Source organism: Pseudonaja textilis, chromosome 3 (assembly GCF_049901715.1).
Source record: "Pseudonaja textilis isolate UNSWEBS1 chromosome 3, rPseTex1.2, whole genome shotgun sequence".
Classification (NCBI taxonomy): Eukaryota; Metazoa; Chordata; class Lepidosauria; order Squamata; family Elapidae; genus Pseudonaja; species Pseudonaja textilis.
Genome location: NC_141992.1, coordinates 47,399,203 through 47,423,128, shown reverse-complemented (window position 1 = coordinate 47,423,128; position 23,926 = coordinate 47,399,203). Strand labels below are relative to the sequence as shown.

The 23,926-nt window shown below is 39.0% G+C and overlaps 1 protein-coding gene across 2 annotated transcripts in view; it reads left to right on the top strand.

Moving 5' to 3' along the window:
* Window positions 1-16,961: 16,961 nt before the first annotated feature.
* Window positions 16,962-23,926, top strand: part of MDFI (MyoD family inhibitor) — a 55,813-nt gene continuing 48,848 nt past the window's right edge. Inside the window, exons 1-2 of one of the 2 annotated variants that reach the window (XM_026720004.2) lie at window positions 16,962-17,296; window positions 17,673-17,780. In XM_026720004.2, the coding sequence (XP_026575789.1) occupies window positions 17,684-17,780 (97 nt within the window). In that variant the 5' untranslated portion in view covers window positions 16,962-17,296; window positions 17,673-17,683. Of the gene's footprint in view, window positions 17,321-17,672; window positions 17,781-23,926 lie in introns of both variants that reach the window. The other variant, XM_087929517.1, reaches the window with a different exon arrangement.

Below are 23,926 nucleotides of genomic sequence, written 5' to 3'. Positions count from 1 at the left end.
TGTCAGATCTGGAATTACCATGGACTTTGCCAATTTGATGCTTTCCTAAATAAAAGAAATTGTCTTGGAAGATGGACTTTGTTCTTTTCTTTTTAAATGGATTTCAACACTTGGAAACCTGGCAACTTTTTTCAGTGATTTTGTAACTTTGAACGGTCACTAAATGAACAGTTGTAAATCGAGGACTACCTGTATATCACATATATAATCATAATTACCTTCTGTTTTATGTTTATGTAAATGGGGCAGCCTTACTGGGAATTTCCAAGAGACAGACTTGCCACATAGACATCATCATTACCAAGAAGAAAAAAAGAAATGGAAAATAAAAATGAATGTTAAAAGGTGACAAGTTACATAAATGTGTGCATGTGCTGGTGTATACACTGACTTCAATGGATTGTGAAAGTTAAGCAGAGCTGTATCAGATTAATCCTTGGACAGGAAAATGCAAAGGCTGTCAGACTAGAATCGTGAGAATTGGAGAAGCCAAAAATAAATAATTTCTGCATTATTCCCCACCCACCCCAAAAAACCCTACATGAATGTATCCTTTTAGTCACTGAGAACCTTTACTTTGGGTGGGTGGATGGATGGATGTCAGTCTCTGATACACAACATCATTGATGTTGCAAAGGACTTGGATTGGAAAAGCTGCAAATAGTTTCAAGCCAATACAATTTTCCTAGTTAAAAGTGGGGGGTGGGTGGGTAGAATTATACATGTACTGTAGAATAATGGTCCAATTTTGAGATGAAATTTCTTACTTCGCTTACATGGGAAATGTGTAAAAAAAATGTTTTGTAGCCAACACCTGGATTACATAACACTCATAAACATGAGAATCTGGGAGTGGGGCAAACATTGTCTTTTTTCAAATTAGACAGAGAGGAGAAATCCAGAAAATGCAGGCTTGGCATCCATTTCCTCAACAACATTCTTACTATAATGCAGATTTTCTTGGGATGACATCTTCCAGATATGATGAACTACATTTTCCAGGATTTCTCCACCATCTTCAGGCCATGCCTGCTGGTAATGCTGTGAAGGGTTGTTGAAAAGTTCACAGGAGAGAGAGAGAGAGAGACAGAGAGACAGAGAGACAGAGAGAGACAGAGACAGGGACAGGGACAGAGAGAGAGAGAGAGACAGAGAGACAGAGAGACAGAGAGACAGAGAGAGAGAGAACAGGTATAAACAAAATTGATATACAGCCACTCAGTATTCCCTTTCTTTATTCAGTGTTAAATGAAACACAGAGTGGTCGTGCCCCTGTGCTCCAGGTGCTTCATATGTGACTTTGGGCATTCCATTTAACTCATGTTATATATCACCTGGACAACACATAGCCTTGTTTTATTTCATTTTCATTTCTCTTTTTACAGATTTGGATTCCCCTCTGCGATACTGCTAACCAACTTCAACGATGAATTATTATACACAAGGGTATGTTTTTTGTGCCTTTTCTGAAATTGACAATGATTTTTTTTAGTTTTTCCTACATTTAAAACAAGGCTGTTTTTATTACACCAAATCACCATACCCTCTACCTCCTTGCGATAAGCATCCTCATTGTCATCCTGAATAAGGCCCACTACTGTTGTGTCATCCACATTCTTCACAATATGGTTGGTGGCAAACCTTGCACAATAATCATAGGTCAACAAACAGAGTGAAAAACAGAGATGAATTGAGCAGTAATGACTGAAGTACAATAGCTGCAGCCCTTGTATACTAACTATTAAAGAGTATATCCCTAAATATGTAGTCAAGTAAAACCTCAGATTGTAAGATCTGTAAAGAAAAAGTGTGTGCACATTTCCAGAATTAAGCAACTCACATGGAAGAATAATTCCATGTGTTAAATATAAATGTAAAAGGGGAATCACTGATGCTTTGGCATCTGGTCAATGATATACCCCAGTTTTTGAGTTAAGAAGCCCTGGCATATTAAATTAAAGAAGTAAAAAATAAATTCTTTTCAAAAATTGAATTCAAAAGCATTACTGTGGTTCTTCATTATCACCAGCATCTTCATCTTGTTTTCTTCAGCCATAGTCTATGAAGGGAAAAGTCTCCATCTTCTCCATTTTGTCTTCTACTTTAACAAAAATAAGATTTCTTCACTGATCAATATTACCAGGGGCATTCAGCGTAATTTTTTCTCTTTGAAAAGATTAATCTTGAAGCCTGGGTTTTTTTTGCCCCCTCAATATTTACGGAAATAGCTTTTGGCTCATCAAATTATTTAGTGGCAAAATATAACACTGAGGTTATCCACGTGAAAACTGTAGCAGGTTTTACCATTCCCTTGAATCAAATGATTTGTGTTAGCTTTTTTAAAAACAGCTTTGTATGTGTAGATATAAAAATGATAATAATTTTAGGCAGATCATAGAATTGGGGCAGCAGCTCCATTCATGTGTTACTGTTCGGTTCCTCCTGAACAAAGGAAGACTTGGCAGGGATCCAAGGAAGTTTTTACAAATAACAAACATGCACAGGAATGTTCAAATGCACATGCTACAGACCTTGGGCTAAAGCCTGAATGGTTTGCAAACCTTCATCCCAAACAATTGAAAGAGAATTAGCTTCTTGTGACTGACACATATGAATACAGGCATCCAACAGAATGACAGAATCGCCAACAGAGTTGGAAAAGACCCTAAAGGACTTCTAGTTTAACCCCCTCCTTAAGTAGGAAATCCTATACCATTTCAAACAAATCTGAGCTTGTTTACTCTAGCTTCTCTTCTGATAGAGAAGTGATTTCACTACAATCCCCTAAATAATAGTATGATTTGATTGTTGATTGTACCCTATGACTATCATTAAGTGTTGTACGTTATGATTCTTGATTCTTAACAAATATACCTTTTCTTTATGTATACTGAGAGTATTTACACCAAGACAAATTCCTTGTGTGTCCAATCACACTTGGCCAATAAAGAATTCTATTCTATTCTATTCTATTCTATTCTATTCTATTCTATTCTATTCTATTCTATTCTATTCTATTCTATTAACACAGCACTGCATCTAAATGAAAACATTGCAAGAGCCCAACCAGGCATCTTCTGCCAATTTTCCAAAATACACCAACTAGGCAACCTAGGCAGTCCCATTGTCTTGAGCACTAGAACTATCTCAATTGGAATATCAAGTTTCATGGACCCTGATTCCATACTTATGCCAAGAGGACTTCCAACTACAGAAGAGACATCATAGTTTTCCTAAGAAAACAGTACTCTTATGCACTTTCTGCAAAATACTATTTTAGCTATAGATGGTAAGGCACAATATACACCCTCAAACATGTATTTTATACCATCAAGAACTTCATCACTGATATCAAAACAGCATGCATACTACCAAACTGTATGACTTTGTATTCACCCATAAATACTTCACCTATGGCAGTAGCATGTAGATGAATATCAGTGACACAGCCATGGGTAAGTAGATAGTTTCTCAAATAGCTTTGTTTTCATGTCTGGTCTAGAACAACATTTTCTTAATTCTCACCCCCTGAAGCTCCTCCTTTACTTGAGATTCATTGATGAAATCATCTGGATTTGTGAAAATTAATTTCTCATCAAATTTCACCTTTGCTTCAACAACCTGCAACTCACCATCTTGATCTCATCTATAGAATAAATTTGCTTCCCTCATAATACCAAAAGCTACACAATGAACAGATAAATACCACATTATGTAGACTCCCATATCTGGATTAACCATCATGCTAAGTACTGTAAGCTATAAAATAGGTTCTTGGGTCTGTGTTGTAATTAAGCTTTCCTAATGTATATTTTTTTACAAATTTATTGAGGAAGAAAGCTTATCAAATACTTAGAAAGTGAGGCTGGGCAACACAAGCAAACAACAGGCAACAACTTAAAAGCCAGCATCAACACACCCCAATCAACTTCTAAAAAGCCACATACAATTGACACCATGTAAATACCACACACAGAAATCACACACTGCTAAAAGTTGGGTTCCAGCACAAATCTGAAAGCTCAGAAAACAAAACCTCTGATCCCAGTGAGTGACCCAGATTGAATCCTGCAGGAAAGAAAAATCGTTTCTCACCTTTACACGTTTTTTTGAAAAAACAAACTGACTGGGGAATTGAAATCCACACAGTTTGCCAAGATTGAGCAGTATGACTATGACTAGTCCTGTTATGTAATTGGGGAAGGAAGGTTAAAGGTACTCACGTGAGCAAAAATAGTAACCATTTTCTGATTTGTCTGACTAGAAATTTGCAGACAGCCCCAATTTTTTACAGACCATATCACCAAAAGACATAATCTCTTTCTTTTTGTCTCTTGGTTGCTATTTGGAGGTACTGTTTCAGCAGTAGTCAAGATAGTAGAGTATCCACTTGAGAAATAAATGGCCAGAACAGCCCAGAAAAGAGTGTTAAAATCTTCACATTCATCCAGGAGGACTAAAGATGTTGGAAAGAAATCTGTACATTGAAGGAGATCATGCTTAGATACATCCCTCAGCATCTCAAGAATCACTCCTTCCCAAGGAGACTGCCTGGACTTCAAAAGAATCTAAAGTAAATCTCAATAAGACTTCTAAAAGATACATTTTAACTGGAACTTTGTAACTAAATAGTAACCACAGGAAGAGAAAGTGAAGAAAGAAGAAAGTGTAAAAAGAAACAGCTTGTGTGTATTTGGATTGCTTGGTGACTTTGGGATTTTTGGATATTATATTTGAATGACTAAAAATAACTGGGTGGCTGTTTAACAAAAATCTACAATGGCATCACTTTTGGATGAACTGAAAATGGAATTTAAAAAATATAAAGAAGAGACACCAGAAGGGAAGGGCTCCTTTGGCTCCGTTTTTCAATTCTTAGAAATGGTGATCTGCACCTACGAGAAACAACAAGAAAAGACTGTGCAGCTAGAAGAGTGGGACAAAGAAGAAGCTATCTTTAATGAACAAGTAACTCTATTTGGGGAAGAAAGGGGAAAGGGGGGGAAGAGAATGGAGAATTTAAGACTTTAAAAAACAGCCCAAAAAGGGAAAAATAATTTGAAAAGTGGATATAAAGTTGGAAAGAAACAGAAAAGGGGAATACAGAAGAGGGAAATGGAGGTGGAGAGACAGGGGGTAAAAAGGGGAGAGAGAAGAAGAACGGGAAGAAGGAAAGGAAGAGAAGTTACAAAAGTTTGAAGCAAGATGTAAAGAAACTGGACTTATTCAGAGATAATGGGTGAAAATTTAACTGAAAAAGGGATTCTGTGAAGGTACATAAGATTGTATTGTTATATTTGTAATAGAAATAATGTTAGAAAATTGGAAACAACATATGATTAAAAAGTGGGATAAAATAGTCAGCGTAATTTAGTGAAACTTTTGTGAACAAAATAAATGAAATAAAATAAATGAGATAATTGAATTACGAAGGAACGGGAACATTTTAATTACTCAATGTTTTATAAAATATAAGTGAAGTGGGGGGGAATCAACTATGGAAAGTTTATAAGTGTTCCCATAGAAGTATGATACTTATCTGAAAAGTAATGTGTAAAACGTTAAGATTTAAATGAATATTAATATTAATGATAGAATTGAATTGGTATAGATTGTTGTTTTAATTATATTATACATTTATAATTTTTTCTTTTTAAAAAAATACAGTGTGAAGTTTTAGAATGTACCAAACAGAATCCAAACGGAAGTTATGTATTATATTAAGTGTTATAATTTTAGGGGAAAGATATAAAGGCGTCATACTCCAATCAGTGATTACAGGAGAAATTTTGTTCAATAAGAAAAGATAGCAGACAGTTGAAACAGGTCAGACAAAGAATATAAGTATAATGATTTGAATTGAGATGAAATAAATAAAATAAAATTAAGAAAGTTAAAAGAGGGGAGAGCTATATAGAAAATGTAGAATAATAATAAGATATGGAATGGAATATAAAAATGAGCATGAACTTGAATTTGTGTCTGTACGAAGAGATGTAACCTGGGATTATGCTGCTTTCAAAAAAGATGTTTTATGTTTTTATGTTCTATGTTTTGTTTGTTTTTAAAAATCAAAAAAAAATTCAAAAAAAAAAAAGAGAGTCACTCCTTCCCATGAAGATTTTAGTGAAATCCTTGCCTTTAAAAAATAAGACTAAGCCATTTCTGTCATCAGTCTGAAAGAGACTGATTTAAACAAGTGGCATAAATGTTCAGAACAGCCCAACTATTCTGTTCTTTTGCACAAGCAGCCTTTCTGGATACCACCCAGATAAACACAAACAAGGAAACCTGGCCCACAATTTTTCTTGTTAAACATTCAGCCTTCTGGCAAATTGCTCACTCTGAGGTGAGTTCAGAGTTGCCCAGGAGTGAGCCCGTTCTCATGTACTTTCCTCCCAGTGACTGATTTATCCACTTCCACCCACTTAATACCTTTGCACTAATGTGGTAAAATGATATATTACTGACTCAGCAGGGAAAACTTTTATGACAGGAAACTTATTGGAATGGCAGCAGTGAAGAAAGTGGCTCTTTTCACAGTCCAGCTTTCCATAATATTGATGCAAATGTGTATACTTATGTTGGAGCCTGACTCAAGTATGTAATACTGCGCAATATTGTTGACGTTCCTTAAGTTCATAACATGTTTATGCATATGCATCCTCCTAAAAAGTTCAAGATATGCACTTTTTCTTGTCTGTTTCTATTGCAGCTAGAGAGATTGTTCATCAAAGAGTCTTCATTCTTTGATTATAGTGATGCTGAATTCCTCTCTGTTAGGACATGATTCTATACACACATTCTGTGTGGGGGTGGGGGGTGGGGGTGGGGTGGGCGCATGTGTGCATGCACACATGGTCACAATAATGTGCCACAGGTGCAATCAGTGTGTTCAGGCCAATACATGCATTTAAACAAGGGGCAAAAGCATTGGTTAAAGTATCATAATTCAATTACTTAAAGCCAAATTTTATTCAGATCATATCAGAATGGTATATACAATTCTTGATGCAATCAAGAAATCAACTTCAGAAAATTATGTGGATCTAGAATTTATGGTGGAATGGGTAATATTTAATGCCCATGGAAGAAATCTATTCAGTGAGGCCAGCGTGCAATATCTTGGATATCAATTTAAAAACATTTATACTTTGGGTGATAAGAATATCAATCAGTACAAAACATATATATAAATAAGTAACAAGAGCAATTGGAAATTTCAGAACAGAGCAGAGCAGACCTTGAACACTCCCTTCCAGATTATATGGGAATCTTTTCAAAACTTCTCACTCTAAAACGGAAGTTTTATTGTCTGTAAAGGCAAAAAGAAGAAATATATCAGGGAGCAAGTCATGGACAGACTTTTCTACTAACCATTTTAGACCCATACGAAAAGCATGTAAGGCCCTCTTTGGCTGTTCCAGTTTTAAAATAATAGAAAAGTTTCAACAGAATAGAAAGTGACTTTTACAGTGCTGTATGCAGTGGTGGAATTCAAATAATTTAGCAATCAATTCTCTGCCCTAATGATTTCTTCCAACAACCAGTTTACCAAACTGCTCAGAAAGTTAACAACTGGTTCTCCCGAAGTGGTGCAAACTGGCTGAATCCCACCACTGGCTGCACGTATATTGACAGTCCTTTAGCATATAAATATGTAGAATACGGGGGTACGGGGATCAACATTCTGTGTTTTTAAACCCAATTATTTAATATTTCTTTTTAAAAAGCAAGTATCTGTCTACTGTATACCAGTTATAACTCCAGTCTGCAGGCAAAGAATCCTGATTGCCATTTTCTCTAGTTGCACTAGCAAATAATGGGAAGACCTCTGCTAGAATTCCCAGAAAAATGCAGTGAAGAAAAGTTTGGTCTACAGGACATATGCAGTTGCCTTATTCAGATCTCAAGCCATTTCCCTACTAGTGACTTAAGCATTTTCATGACAACACCCTGCCATTGGAGGGAGATGGGTGGTTCAGAAATGTGATAGACAGACAGACAGACAGATCTGGTTAACAATGTGCTTGTCCTTATATCACTTTAATTGTAATACAGATATGTCCTATTAACCATTTTAGATCGCACAGGAAAAACCATGTAAAGTCCTCTTTGGCTGCTCCAGTTTTAAGGTAACATTTTCTGTTTATTCTAGCACAATTTGTGTGTACAATCTAGTACATTTCACTGAGTACGTGTTTGCTGACTCTGGTTAAAACTAGGATCTGCCCAGCTCCTAATATCATTTCTGGTTCTGTACATCTGTTCCCATTTTTCTAGTAAGTAGGAATTTGCATGCCATTCCGGCTTGGGCTGCAAGAGACAATAGACATCTATCCGCTTCATACCTGACCTAAGCTTTCCAAAGCGCCCATCAGGCTGTTTAAAAATACAGGTTTGTGGGGTTGTTTTTTTTAAAAAAATGCATTAGCCCTGTGCTTCACAGGAGTCAATTTCAATGCTGTGCAGATGGTTCTTTCATCATTGGATGTGTTACAGATTTTCTACTGTTTCTGACAATAAGGGACTTGCCTGGAGACATTTTTTTCTCTGTTTTTATTATTTGGGTAGAAGAAGACTTCTTCATTCAAGAACATCTATGGCCTATTCTGTGTGTTGCTAGTGCCAAAGACAGAACTGGAATTGCTGCCAACACTGCATCCCTTAGCAATACCAGTTAAGCAACCCACCCATTATGATCACCTCTTACTGCTTCACTGCACATCCAATCTCTGGACCTGACATCTGTCAATTGGATTGGTTCGGAATATGGGAAATATTTTTTAGAGTGCTAGATGTGTGTTCCGAAATAGTCCAACTAATGGGTCAAAGACTTGAAGTACCTTTTATGCCTGCAAACTGTAAGTTGGGCCGCTTGCCAAATGCCTAAACACACCATCAGCCCTCCTCCTAACCCACCCCATGTCACTCCACTCCATATTAGTCAGAGAGCTTAGGATGCTTTCCTAACAACAGGCAATTCTTGGTGGGAGGTGAAATGAAGTTGAGGGAACCTATTAACTGTGTTGTCTAATTTGTCTGCATCGCAACAGTAAGGGCAGCAACAGCTACAGCAATTGAAGCAATAGTTTTTATGGTCACATACTTTCTTACCACTTCATGGAACAGCATTTCAACATAGTTCTCTGGCTATGCCCTATTGCCCTATAAACTGAGAAAGGGATCTCAGGGTTATGGTTTACATACCCTGTAGTAGCTCTTTAGATGTACAAAATAACATCTTATGTCTCTTCTGGAGTTTAGAGTGTTTTATATGCAAAAGAAATACTCTGAACTGAGCTCCAATCCTCTTTCAATGAATAAACACTTTGTTTAAGTATTTGATTGATTGACCAATTGATTTTAAAGGTGCCACATCCAGAAAAACATCTAGTTCAGAAAATATGGACAATGTCTTGGGAAATCTCTGAAGTCAGAAAGGAGCTGGTTACAATATCTAGACCCCAGAATGTGTTATTGTTTAATCCACTCTTTTAGTAGAAGAATTGGAATAAAGTATGCACCCTCAGGAAATCTGGGCACTTTGGCTTACGTTGTATATATTTTATACATATTATTTGAGCATTTCTTTTTAATTTCCAAAAGCAGTCATGGCTACAACAGATGGGATTTTCAGGGTTTTAAGATTAACCAGACACATTCCTTTAAAATGCTCTTTCTCGGAATCCAGGTAATTGAGCAATTACTAAACTCTGTTTATTTAGTTCACAGCTGAAGTTTTCACTTCACTGCAGGGTAAAGATATAATGGTAGAGAATTGTAGGCCATGGGCTGTGTGCATTTCATGAGATGCCTGTGTGCAGAATCTAGATTCTAGAAAATTTCTAAATATGGGTATCAACTAATTTTTAATGGATACAAAAGGAAAAGTGCTACTTATAGTAATCATATAACTGTAATCTTATTAATTGTAATTAACTAATTTGGATTGATGATGATGATGAGGAGGAGGAGGAGGAGGAGGATACAGGTGCACACACACACACACACACACACACACACACACACATCCATCATGATATAGTTTTGGAGTGATCAAGTCCATATGCTCTCCATACATTCTCATTTTCTCTCTCTCTCTTTTTAAGAAAACCTCATCTTCCATCCAACTTGGACTTTCTCTTTATTTTGCAGTTCCATCCCTATCCCCATCCCCATCCCCATTCTCTCTGTCTCTCTGTCTCTGTCTCTGTCTCTGTCTCTCTGTCTCTGTCTCTCTCTCTTAGAAAGACCAAACCACTCTATTTTACTGATCATTTTCTTCTGCATCCAATTCACATTTATTCAGTGCTCTTTCATTCTTGACCTTGTCTCTTCTTGTTTTACACACTTAAATAAGCCACTCAGCTTACTTTATTATTTCCCCTAGCAAACCTAGGGAGAGGTGAGGAGAAGCTCAAATTAAAGCATATTGATTTTTACCACTTTGGATAAATATTTATTCATTGCAACTGACTACATACTGGTATTATCCATTGTCTTTCTCAGTATTTGCATGTTTTAAAATCTCTGTATCTGTTTTCCTTCTTTTATCAAAAAATATAAATTATTCTACATGTACTAGTTTTGGGGGACAGAGCACTTCTATGTAATTTACAATCAAACACTTCACTTCCCCTGTTAATAATAAGTCTTTATTGATTAGCCCTTGGGCCATATCGAAGTGCAAAGTTCCAGAAACAATTTGTTACTAAAATTTTATAAAAGCAATTCAAAATGAAATTTAATAAAATACTATTTAAAACGGAACTTGATAAAATACAATATAAAATGGAATCTAGACAAAATACGTTTTAAGATGAAATAGTAATAAAATACAATCCAAAATAAAATTGTAATAATGTACAATAATTTAAGATATAGATAAAATATAATAACATTATATTTCGGAGTTGCCCTTGCAATCTACCCCAATCAATCCCACATATGCAGATCTCAACCGAATCATTTTGTTTAAATACTGTGCTACTTTAAATGTTATTTTCAAGTTCTGGATGGACATAAGGTAAGTTATTTTGATATGGGGTCTCCCAGTGGGTCATTCGTTTGATATATAGACCAAGATACCTGTCTCTCATCCTCTTATACAGGCAATGACTTACCCTGTTAGTTTTCAATATACTATTTTTGCAGGCCATACGGCTCATTCCCACTTATAGTCTAATTGTATCAAATTATTTGGTTCTCAGCCAACAACTCAGTAAAATTTGCATACAAAAGTTCAGTGACATGACCAACCAACTTCTACCATCAATACAAGTATCCTTTATACATTTATTCCTAAACAGATCATATTGAGGCTGGTTTCCAGCAAGGCTTAAAAACCATAGCTGTGTTCATCGACTTTACTGCAGCATCTGATACCGTGTGGAAAAAGGGTCTGCTTTACAAACTGAGTCACATCATCCCCTGTAAAATCCTCTATCACCTAATAAACAGCATGCTCAGTGATAGATTCTTTCAGATCATTATGAGGGACAATGTTAGGAAGTTAAGAAGACTCAACAATGGCCTTCCACAAGGTCCTGTACTAGCACCCACACTGTTCAATCTTTATATCACAGATATGCCAGCTATAAGGGGATGTAAATTTGGATATGCAGATGACTTGGCCCTAGCAGCGCAAGACAAAAACTTGGAAGTTTTGGACTGCCTCCTCTCTGAGGACCTGAAATCCCTGGGAAAATTCTTTGCTGACTGGAGACTCATGCCCAGTGTCAGTAAAACAGTGACCACTGTTTCCATCTCAGCAACAAACTCGCCAATGCCACCCCAAAGGCCTACCTGAATAACAACCTTCTCCCTTATGATCCTTACCTCAAGTACCTTCCAGTAACTTTGGATTGGACTCTCTCCTATAAGAAACACCTAGAGAACATGTCTGCTAAAATCAATACCAGAAACCACTTGCTCCAGAAACTCAGAGGATCAAGATGGGGCACCTCAGCCTCTACTCTCAGAATATCAGCACTAAAGTTGGTCTGCTCCACAGCTGAATACTGTTTCCCTATTCAGCTTAATAGCTGCCACACTAACAAGATTGATGCTAGACTAAATGATACAATGAGGATCATAAGTGGCTGCATAAAATCTACTCCTACTTGCTGGCTCCCTGTCTTGAGTCACATTGCACCACCAGCCCTACAAAGGCAGGAAGCCTTAGTGAAGGAGTACAACAAAATTATGAGAAACCCTCTTCTTCCTGTGCACGCTGATCTTCCTCATCTATCAATTGGCAGGCTTAAATCCAGGAAGCCCTCTCTGGTACTCGTTCAACAGCTGTCTAACAACTTTGACATCAACATACAGTAGACAGCCAAATGGGTTGCTGAATGCCCAGATACAGGCAGTTACATGACCCTATACAAAAGGTGCCAGGGTTTGACCTTCCTTGCCAGTCAACTCTGAACAGGATCCATACTCAACATGGTGTCTGTCAGGACTCATTGTTTAAGTAGGGTCTTGTCTCTACCCCTCAGTGTGACGGTGGTGCTCCTCAACAAAATATCCATCACATTGTGTCCAAATGTCCACCAAGAGCTTACACCAGCCCAATGTCTGATTTTTTTCAACATAGGCCACCCTGTCCTTGAATGGCTGGGTGGACTGGATATTAACATTTGAACCACTATAAATTCATGTATTTGCCATATGCTAAATAAATAAATAAATATTCCTAAATCATTAAACCACCAGGGGAGTGTTGTTAATCCTTGTCTTATTCTTGCTCAGCATTGAACCATTTGCTAAGCATTCTATTTATTCTCACATGGTCTTTACTTTCATTATGCACTGCTCTTATCACATTCAGCAATCAACTCTTAACTTCACAGTTCAAGCTGACAGTATTTACTTCATGATATCGTTTCTCTAAATCAAGAGTCAGGCAATATATTTTCTCACATTTACATATTTCTCAGTGATCCGCTTGAGACCAAAACTCTAATTGGAGATACTCAGCCTTGCACAAAGTCACACTGTACTTCCCAAATTTTGATCATCATTATCCCTTTGATTATTGTTTCTATCAGAATACTGCCAAATACTTTGCAAATTACACTTAGCAAATTAATCTCTCACTACTTCTGAGATATTTCCCCCTTTTCATCAAAACTCTCTTTTCCTTTTTTCATTATCACCATTACTTGCAGTATAATATCAATAAATTTATTTTGGGAGTATTGTCTTATCATATCACTCAAAGATGAATAGATAACTGAAATAATGTTGTACAAGGACTTTTTCTAGAACTTCTAGAACTTCTAATAGAAATCTATTTGTATCTTTATCAGGGGCTTCAAATATTGCACAAAATTTATTTCTACCCAGATTAATTTAATTTTTGTACATGGTGCTTTCAAGGAAAAAAAGAGGCTTTCTAAGGATGTAAAAAGTTATATAAATAATAACTATAATAAATGTTTTCAAATTGTTTTTTTCTAGTCTGTAATGACTCTCTTGTATACCTTCTAATTTTGGTAAAATTGATGGAAATTGATACAAAGGAAGCTAATAGAGGATGGTTCATGCATAGGTTTAGACATTCCAGTTAATCCTCTTGTGGTTCATCTGGACTGGACTGGACTGATAAACTCTGCCCTCCCCTGTAAAGCAGTTTCGGTAATTATTATGCAAAGTGCTTCCTGAAAGTCCCAGAAGCAGAAAAGGAGGGAAGACTAGAACTTCCTCTTGGTTCAGTACAGATAAGGAACCATGAACTATGGGGGAGGAGAGAGATTCTATCTTAACATCTGCTTTGTAAGTATGAAACTTAGTAGAAGGAATGAAAGGGATGAGTTGGCATTTTATCATCAAAGCAGATGCTTTAATTCATGGGGACCTGGGCTCCTCCTACAGCTACCAAAGGGCAGGCAACTTTCCCCCAGGAGCCTGAGAAGATAAAGAAAGGAATTCAGTTCAAATATGTGATGTGAAGTCATTTTTTTTTCTTTCAGAAATTGCTTGCTCCAGCCAGCAGCAATGAAAAGGGGGAGAGGAAAGAACAGAAATGGGCAGGTATCTTTAAAAATACATTAGTCATCTGGGGCTGACAAGTAAGCAAACAAGGAAAAAAAATAGCCAGAGTGGCTGCATTGACATGTTTGGAGGGTGATTCACAGCCCATGCTGCCTAGTAGTCAGAAAATCCAAGGCCACAAGGTCCAATCCACAAGGACATACTTGCAATTAGCTGGATGTCAAAAATCAGATCAACCTTTTCATCGTCAATCAGCTCTTTCGAAAAAAGTGGCAGGATCTTTCCAATGGCCATCACACGCTACAGTGTTATTTTAATAAACATGGGCTCTATGAGAACTTCCTCTGCCTGTTCAACTCTTAAAAGAATCTGGTAGAGAAGAGTGCAGCATTCTTCCCAGTCCTGAGTCCTCCAAAACTGCCAAACTAGAGCAGAAAATTCCCAGCAAACCTGTTCAAGGACATTGTAATGCAGGACATCCAGTTAAGGAAGGCTTCTGTAGTGAAAACTAGGACACCTACTAAAAATGGAGGTTGCCATTTCAGTTCTTCTGAGTCTTTCTAAAAATGAAATTCCTGAATTAAACAGAACACACTGAAGGTAGGGCTAATCAATTATTTGGAATTATTGCTTACCATGACTTCTGTGAATTTTATTTATTTATTACATTTTTTTTATCTCCATGGACTCCAGCTGGTATGCAAAGACAAGAACATATGGGTTTTTTTTTTCTGACTGAAGAATTTGACATTAGTTTGTATGAAATTTCATTATGTTAGTTTGAGTGTACTTTAACTGATAATTCTGAACGTTGTTTTGTCTTCTAGAGTGTTAGTTTAGGCTCTGTACTATCCAGGTATGAGCATAGAGTATAGCATATTCTACATTATTTTTGTTATTATTAGAAGTCCTGATTTAACAGTCCTGGTACATTGTTCACCATTAGTTGCCTAATGGTGGAAAATAGGTTAGCTGTCTTTTTGGATACATCAGTGAGTTTTCTTTGGCAACAGTACAGAGCTGGTTTGCCATTATTGTATTCTGAGATGCCTTTTCAGCTTCCCAGTATAGCCTACACCAGTGGTTGCCAACCAGTGGGCTGGGGACCACTGGTGATCCACAAGAAAATTTTGGTGGTCTGCAGAGAAATGTCACCCCCAAAGCAATTAATCCAGGCTGTGCGGGACACAAGGCTGTGCCACCCACATGGCCCATGGGAATACAAGGCTTGCATCCCTTGCATTGTGAACAACATGAGGAAGTCAGGGGAGGGGGAAGGGCAGTGGGGGGGGGGGGGCTTGCCCCAATCACCCAATGTGCCTTGCCTGGCCACCAGGCTGCTTTTTTCCTCTTCTTTTTTCTTCTGCTTTTGGCTGCATGCAAGGAAAGCAGCAAAAGTCTTTCTTTCTCCACCAGAAATAAGTCTTTGGGATCCTGCAAGGCATCCTGCTCCAAGAGGCTGCGCTGGTGCAACAAGTCTCACAAAGACTCATTTCTGGCGGAGTTTGGGGGAGAGAAAGAAAAACTTCTGCTGCTTCAGCTGCTTTCCTTGCATGAAGCCAAAAGTCTCTCTCTCTCTCTCCCCCTGAGAACGGAGCTGGAAACGGTCTCTTGCGATCCCAGGTAAAGAATGGAAATGGTAGGAAAACGGGGTGGGGAATTTTCCTGCAGCCTTTTTTTTTTTAAATTTTCCCAGGGTCTCTGGTCTGTGGGATTTAAAATTATGAGTTTGGTGGTCCCTGAGGTCCAAACAGTTGGGGACCCCTGGCTTATTCCCCTAGGATTCTGGACTCCTTTCTAACCAAGTGAGGTCTTGCTTAGCTTTTTAAGGTCAGGAGAATACTAAAAGCACAGCATGTTGGCTACAAGTCTATAGATGCTGAATACAGTCCTGTGCCATTTGTTATTATAATCAAATTATAATCAAATTATAATCAAAGGCCCACTATAGTGTCCATTTATGATACTGAAGGAAAATGGAAAGTATGCCTCTTCACACTGCAGGCAATCATCCCCCAAGTTAGTCCCCATTAACATGAAATGTAAGATCATGCCATCACTGGGATGAAAGTTCCCATACTGGTCATGGCTCAGCTAGGTTTTTCTCTGTAGCCAGTTGTAAATTTATCCATCTGAATGTAACTCAGCTGGTTTTTCAGTGTCAAAAGCATTATCCATAATGCAAACCCCAGCAACATAATATTAGCAACTGAGGATGTAATTACAAAAACTGCGTGTCTTTTTAACAGTGTAGTTCAGAATTTCTCAGGCATTGCAACTTTAAAATGTGTAGACTTCAACTCTCCAAATTCCCCAGCTGGTGTAGCTGAGGAATTCTACCAGTTGAAGTCTACATATCTTAATGTAGCCATGCCTGAGAAACACTGGTAGTTAGTTCTTTATTTGGAAAGCAAGGGATTTATTACCTAAAAAAAAAAATCCTGTGTGATTTCTTTTGAATTGGACTACTGTGAATATATCTGCAGTAACCTAAACTTAGTAAAAGTGCTTTTTTCCCCTTCCCTTGGAATATTATTTTCCAGTTAAGTCAAGTTTTTTTTAAAAAAAATAACTCCTAAATAATTCTGCAATCTACTATTGGTACAATCTTCATGTTGCTTTTTAAAGAATAAGGTGTGAGCACTATCAACACACTGTTTTGATTTTATGTTTTAGTTTGGAGATGTCATTTGAGCTATTTCATTTCTTGAAGTATAAACTGCCTTCATACTATCTTGTCTCTTTTAAACTGCTGAAGGAGGTTTGGGGCGGGAGGGGGGGATGTGTGTGAGCACATTTGTTTACTTTCAGTGCTTCAAAAGAAAAAAGAGAACCAACTTTGTGCCAAGCTACTTATTATGGGTTCTACGGACTCCAAATATCTCATGCTCGAAGGAAACTGAGTAATCAAGACTGGATGCAATTTCCTGTTTTAAAAAATAACCGATGGGAGGCAGAGCTTTCAGGATAGGGGGAAGAGGCTGAAACTTGCCCGTTTGCAGCTTAAACTTTCTAGAAAGAACAAGGCAAGGCAGAGCTCCAGCGGCTGAACGCGTTTCCCCAGTTCTCGCTTTCTCCACTTCGGCAAACTTTTGAGCAGTGTACAGGGAGAAAAGTTCCAGCCTCTTGTCAAAGGCTAGCAGGCAATCCAGGGTTCGCAGCGTTTGTTTTCTGAGCGCTGTTTCAAGAGGGGTGAAGGTAGGAGCCGCGGAGTGGAGTAGCTGGAGAGAATTGCACGTGGAGGCGGCGAGATGACCATCCGCTGGTTCAAGCGCGGCTGAAGACTCGTCCCAAAGTGAGTCTCCTCCTCTCTGCCCAGGTTGGTTGGTTGGTTGGTTGGTTGGTTTGTTTGAAGACGTCCCTTTGGGGAAGCGGAGTGGAGAGCGGTGGGCTTGCGGAGTTTTCACCACGACGAAGAGGCGGCGGGAGGCGGCCTTTGCGTCGGGTTGGGTTTCGCGAGGGGGACGATCTGGGGAGCGAGAGATTTTTTGGGGAGGGGGAAGCCTGGGCTGGCGCGGGGTGGTTTCTCCAGCGCAGCAGCGTCTGATTCATCCCCAGGGCTGAGCGTCTTGTGGGCCGGCCAGAGAGGGAGCGTCTTCAATGAACTTCGCTCTGTCTCTCTCTCTGTCTCTGCGGGCGTCGGCGGCGTCGGCGGCGGCGTCTCCTCGCAGGGCTCCTTCCGATGTCCCAGGTGGGAAGCGACCTCCCGAGCCGTTCCACTGACTCGCCCGATGGAGACTCCCAAGAGGATTCGAAGCTCATCCCAGTCCCCAGTACAGGTGAGTGGCCTTCCTTCCTTCCTTCCTTTTTTCTCCCTTCCTTCTTTTTTTCTTTCCTTCCTTTTTTCCTTCCTCCCTTCCTTCTTTTCTTTCTTTCTTTCCTTCCTTTTTTTTTTTTCCATCCGTCCGTCCGTCTCAAATGGAAGGCATGGAAATCCATGCTCCTTCTCTCTGGTCGGATTTTCAAATACTTGCAAGCAAAACACTGCCAAGAGAGGGAATGATCTCTTCCCCCTCCCTCGCCAAACTTCGAGTGTAGGCATGAAGTTTCACAAAACTCCCTGATCCCCAGCTGCTGGCTCCCTCGCTTTGTGCTTTTTATACACATACCAACATACCCACCCTGCCTGGGGCTGCTGTCTCCCCCTCCCAAGATTCCATTTCCGAGGAAAGAAGGGCGCTGGGGCGGCACTGGAAGTCCCTCCACCCTGGCTCCTCTCAGCCTCAACTTTGCTCCTGAAAGCTTTGGTTCCGGGAGAGACCCTTGGAGAGCCAAAGGGGTGGGGGTGGGGCTGAGGGCAAGGGGCGAGGTGAAGCCGACCCCTTCCCCTTTGCCTTCTCTCCAGAAAGCACTCCTCGGGAGCCAAGTTGGCTTTGCAAGAAACTGAAGGCTCTTGCTGGCACTGGGCTTGGCCAGTTTCGGGAGGGGAGCTGAGAATCCAGTTTTTCTCTAGAGGTCTCCTGCTTTCAGCCCCCCTCTCTTGCTGATTCTGGGCCAGCACCTTTGGAGCCCTGGCCTGATTCTTTCCCTGCCCCGCCTCCCAGTCCTGAGTTTTTAATAATTGCTTGCTTGTATCCTCTCGCCCAAACTGGAGCCGAGAAAGAACGTCTCTCTTTGTTCCCTTTAATTCTTTCAACAGATCTGGCTTCAAAATGGGGCGGGGAAATCGGCTTGGTGCTCCAAACCAGGAGGTTGCATTCCACCATCCATGCAGCAACTTTCAGAGCCAAAATAGCTTTTGGGGTTTGGAAAGATACCACAGTGCTACATTCACCCAAGATGCAAAACCCCATTACCAAATTCACCATTTATCTGGCTTTGCATAAAAACACTGGAATAATCAAGCCAGCTGTACTCCGTGGAGATTCTCAGTCAACCAGGTTGTCTTAAAGGTGCTTTTTTAAAAAGGCAACTGGGATTTTTTTTTTCTTGAGGAAGAAGACCTTTTACTTCTCATCCAAGAAGGTTCATCAGTTCTGACTCTGATGAACTGGTGAAGCTTCTCGGATGAGAAGTGAAATGTCTTCTTCCTCAAGAAAAAACATAGTCCAGTTGCCTTTAAAAAACACCTTTGAGATAATCAAGTCAGGTAGGTTCAGCTAATTGGTTTAAGTCACAAGAACTCTAACCAAGATATAATTTGTGGCATGAATGCTTCTGCAGGTCTATATCTGTCTTAAAGGTGCAGTGTGAATAAAGTGGAACAGCCACTTCACACAAGAATGGAAAGGGAAAATTGAGAGAATGAAGGTTGGATTTCAGTTCTGAATGGACAGCTATTGTGCTATGCAACAATCAAGCCACAAGTCTTATTGTGGGTTATTTCCCAAATTATAACACTGAACTATCACCAAAGTAAGTTTCTGCATATTTTTAAAAGCACATCTGGGAATTCTTCCACTCCCCTATCTATGATGAAGTTGTAGCTTTCCAGAAGTGCCTGAACTGCAACTTTCAGTGGCCTAGAGGGTCATAAAAACTCCACATCCCTATTTCAATCAAACTTTACTGATAATATTATTTTCTTACTAAGAAATATTAGATATAAAATAGAGAAAGGAGCTGGAGGCAGATTTAAACAAAACAATTAGCTATGTTTGCACTGTAGGATGTGTAGGATATATAAACTTCAGCAAGCACTCATAAAATACCATTTTTATTCCATCAGTTACAGGCTTTAGATTTACCATGCTGTTTCAACTCTTACATTCTAAATTAGGACAAAACTAAAATACAGAAATTGAATTACATAGATAACAAGACTGAGACCCTTTATAGTCTGAGCTGTCTGGTTAAACAAAAAGTTTAGGTTTTTGCACAGATTAGAGGTGTGCTGATACACAAGCTGTATGCACATATAGGTATGTGTCAATAAATATTGTATTGGCCTCTGAGTGGATGGGATACAGGCAATAACATGTTGGCTTGCAATCTCAGCGTTCATACAGTAGTGTGAGCATATTTGGTGGGAAAAACTGGCCTTTGGTTATGCTTGTGACAATGGCCAAAATGTGCCAGGAGTGACTGATAGTGTCTATACCACAGATGTCTATACTCGTGGTGTCATGTTGTGATCACATGACATTGCAACTTTCTTCCCCATTGAGGAACTAGAGTGGATGTGGCCTGTGTGTGACACATCCAGCCTGCGGGCCGTGGTCTATCCTATTAGCAGAGAATGTTATAGTGGAATTGTGGTAATCTTGTGGTATTTATTATATAATTGTGGTAATAAACTAGCCTATTCATTAACATATTTTTAAAAAATTATGTAAAAGTCTCTGTTGATGAAAACCATGAGGCAGAGGTTAATATTGGTGGGTTCTGTGGTGGACACAGCAAATGGAAGACTGCAACTTCTGGTGTAAGAGGAATTAAATGGAAAGAAAAACCATGAAATAACAATGAAAGGAATAAAACTAAATTATGCTATATGCCCGTGAAACTACAAGAAAAGGAAAGGGTTTATTAGACTTGAAAGGAGATAGTCTGATCTTGAGACATGGGCTTAATGAATACCTGCTTATGGAGGTTAAAATGTTGCAGGATCCAATCTGGGTCAGTCATTGGGACCAAAGGTTTAGTTTTTTGAGCTTTCAGATTTGTGCCTGAGTCCATTCCCCCAGAGAGAGTGAGAGTGATATATATAGAGAGAGAGATATGTGTGTGTATGTATGTGTGTGTGTGTGTGTGTGTGTGTGTGTGTATATATATATATATATATATATATATATATATATATATATATATATATATATATATATATATATATATATGTTTTCTTAAGTTTTCGTGGGTACTTACATGTATGTTATTCAGCTTTGTTCGGGTATTTTCCCACGTCATTATATTTGTGCTTTTAAAGTTGTAGCTTAACATTTTGGCAGAATCTCATCTGCCATCATCAGTCTTCTGTATTGTGTTCATCTGTGAGTCAGACTTTCACAGCTGTTTCAGTTTTAAATTTGGGGCTAGCCTACTGCTGTGCCAGAATGGTTTTTTCTTAATCCTGATTGGTTGGGAGTCTTGGTCTGTGTTTATTGGTCTTGGAGTTTGCTGTGTTCTGCTTGATTGGTGTTTCTAATATCTTCTGTCTGTTTTGTGGCTTTTTTTGTCTTGGTTGGCTGGCCACATTGTGTTCCTGTATTGGAGGCTTTTAGTGCAGCTTGGCTCCAAGTAAATGGACGGCTATCATTTGTTAGGAAGCTAGATTTCATCTGGGTGCCTGGTTGGGGTGTGTTTGAGCTGGAGGTATCAGGGGGGATCTGTTTGTGCCCAGGTGTTTGCCTGGCTTGTGGTGTGGAGATTTTTTTGTTTGTGAGTGCAGGCTTCCAAATAATTGACAGTCTGGTGGAATAATCTGTTCTATTCATGCTTTCAGGTCTTTTTTCAATCTCTATGGCTTCTCTGATAATTCTGTGGCTGGGGTTTTCTATAGTGGGTAGGGTTTTGGTGCCATTGAAGTCGATGCTATGACCTGTGGCTTTCATGTGTTGGACTAGTGAGGAAGTGTGTTCCAGCTTTTTTACTGCATTTTTGTGTTCATCCAGGCGGGTACTTATTCTTCTATTGGTCTGTCCGATGTATGTGGCAGGGCATGATGCACAGGGGACTTCATATATGTCTTGGTTTTCCAGGTCAATTTTATCTTTGGGGTTTCTAAGGATGGCTGCTATTTTTCTGTCTGTTTTGAAGGCAGTCTTGATGTGATGCCTGTGTAGTATCTTACTGATTTTGTCTGTAGTACCTCTTATGTAGGGCAGGACAGCTGTTCCATAGGTCTGTTCATCTTCTAGGTCTCCATTATGTCTCAGTGTGTTTTTGTGGATCAAGCTGGTGATTTTGTTTTTGTGGAAGCTGTTGGCTGTCAGTACTTTAGTCGGGGTGCATAGTTCAGTCTTTATGTGTGTCTTGTCTGCCAGGTGTTTGGTTCTGGCGATTAGTGTTTTGGCCACGGAGTTTATCTGTGCTGGGTGGTGGTGGGATTGGGCATTCAGGTAGTGGCTGGTGTGTGTTTTCTTCTGGTATATGGTGTGTCCTAGTGTGCCATCTGTTTTTTTGTAGATTAGTACATCTAGGAATGGTAGGTGTTTGTTTGTTTCCATTTCCGTGGTGAACTTGATTTTGGGGTGTGTGCTGTTTAGGTGTGTTAGGAAGTTGTTTAGGTTTTCTTTTCCATGGGGCCAAATCACAAATGTGTCATCAATGTATCATGTATCAAGCCTGACTCACAGACGAACACAATACAGAAGCCTGATGATGGCAGGTGAGATTCTGCCAAAACGTTGCTACAACTTTAAAAGCACAACTATAATGATGTGGGAAAATATCTGAACAAAGCTGAATAACATACATGTAAGTACCCGTGAAAACTTACATTCTTAAGTTTTCGCAGGTACTTACATGTATGGCATTCAGTTGTTCGGGTATTTTCCCACGTCATTGTAGTCGTGCTTTTAAAGTTGTAGCAACGTTTCGGCAGAATCTCATCTGCCATCATCAGGCTTCTGATGAACACAATTCTGATGAACACAATACAGAAGCCTGATGATGGCAGATGAGATTCTGCCAAAACATCACTACAACTTTAAAAGCACAACTATAATGACGTGGGAAAATACCCAAACAAAGCTGAATACCGTACATACATACATACATACATACATACATACATACACACACACACACACACACACACACACACATTTTAGGGTTCAAACTTGCTCCAGGTTGTCAGCCTCAGCATTAGACAGATAAATAAAGCTCTATGGAGCTTAAGAGTTTCAGAGAAGCACAGTATATATTCCAGCAGCACTGAAATTATATTCAGCTAAGGCTTCCACACAATTACTCTTTGGTGCTCAGCTGGGATCTTGCTCCTCTGGAACAGGTACAGTCCTGAGAGCTTTATTTTAGGTAGCATGCTGCATTCCAAATGCAGTACTAAGGAGGGAAGGAGGACTAGCCAAGAACTGGCACATGGATTTATATTTTTGCACATTGGTTAAAACTACTCTTTTTCCCCTGCAAGGTTGAGTTTTCTCCTTATAGACGACAATATCAAATCAATATTGGTTCAGGACCTTCTCACAAAAACTCCAGTATCTTGGTTTCTCTAGGAAAGTACTTCTAATGATGTGGTATGAATGTGCACTTAAGGCACTTAAACAATATAATAAAGATCTGGAAATCCCTAAATATTGGGCTCCTCTAGAGAATGCTTTTTTGAGCAGTCACAACTCCCCCCCCCCCAAAGCAGCGAGATATTTATATCAAATAACCATCCCAAAAATCTGAAGGGCATTAATCTTAGCGAATTGCAATGCACTTACCACAGCAGTTTTGGAGGGCCAATACAAAAGAATACTATATGAGTTGAGATTGTGTCCCTGTGGACAAGAAGTCAATGAAATTGTAGCTCATGTCCTGCTGTATTGCTCTTGTATAAGGACTCATTGGCTCAATTTATAATATCTTGCCTGTTAAAATATCCCGGAAATTTTTATGTACAACTACTGATATCAGATCAGTATGAAATAGCTTCTCTGAATGTGGCCAAATTCTCCTATGTTGTATGTAAAATTAGGCAAACTTTAACTGCCCACTGTTAATCTACCACCAATCACAATCTATTATTCCGTCTGTCTTTTATTTTTATACTATTATTGTTTTAATGCTTTTGTTTGCTGGTCTGTGACTGTAATAATGATTGATTGATGGATAGATAGATAGAGTTTACAGGAGGGGGGTGATCAGTTATAGACCTCTTGCAGCTGTGCAAGGATGGTGGCTACTTTTGAAGCCTCCACCCTGCTATGTTTCCCAACATGCCTTTATTATTTTTTTATAAATAACTCAAGGCAGAAAATGTACATAATACTCCTTCCTTGTCCTACTTTTGTCAAAACAACCACCCTGTGAGGAG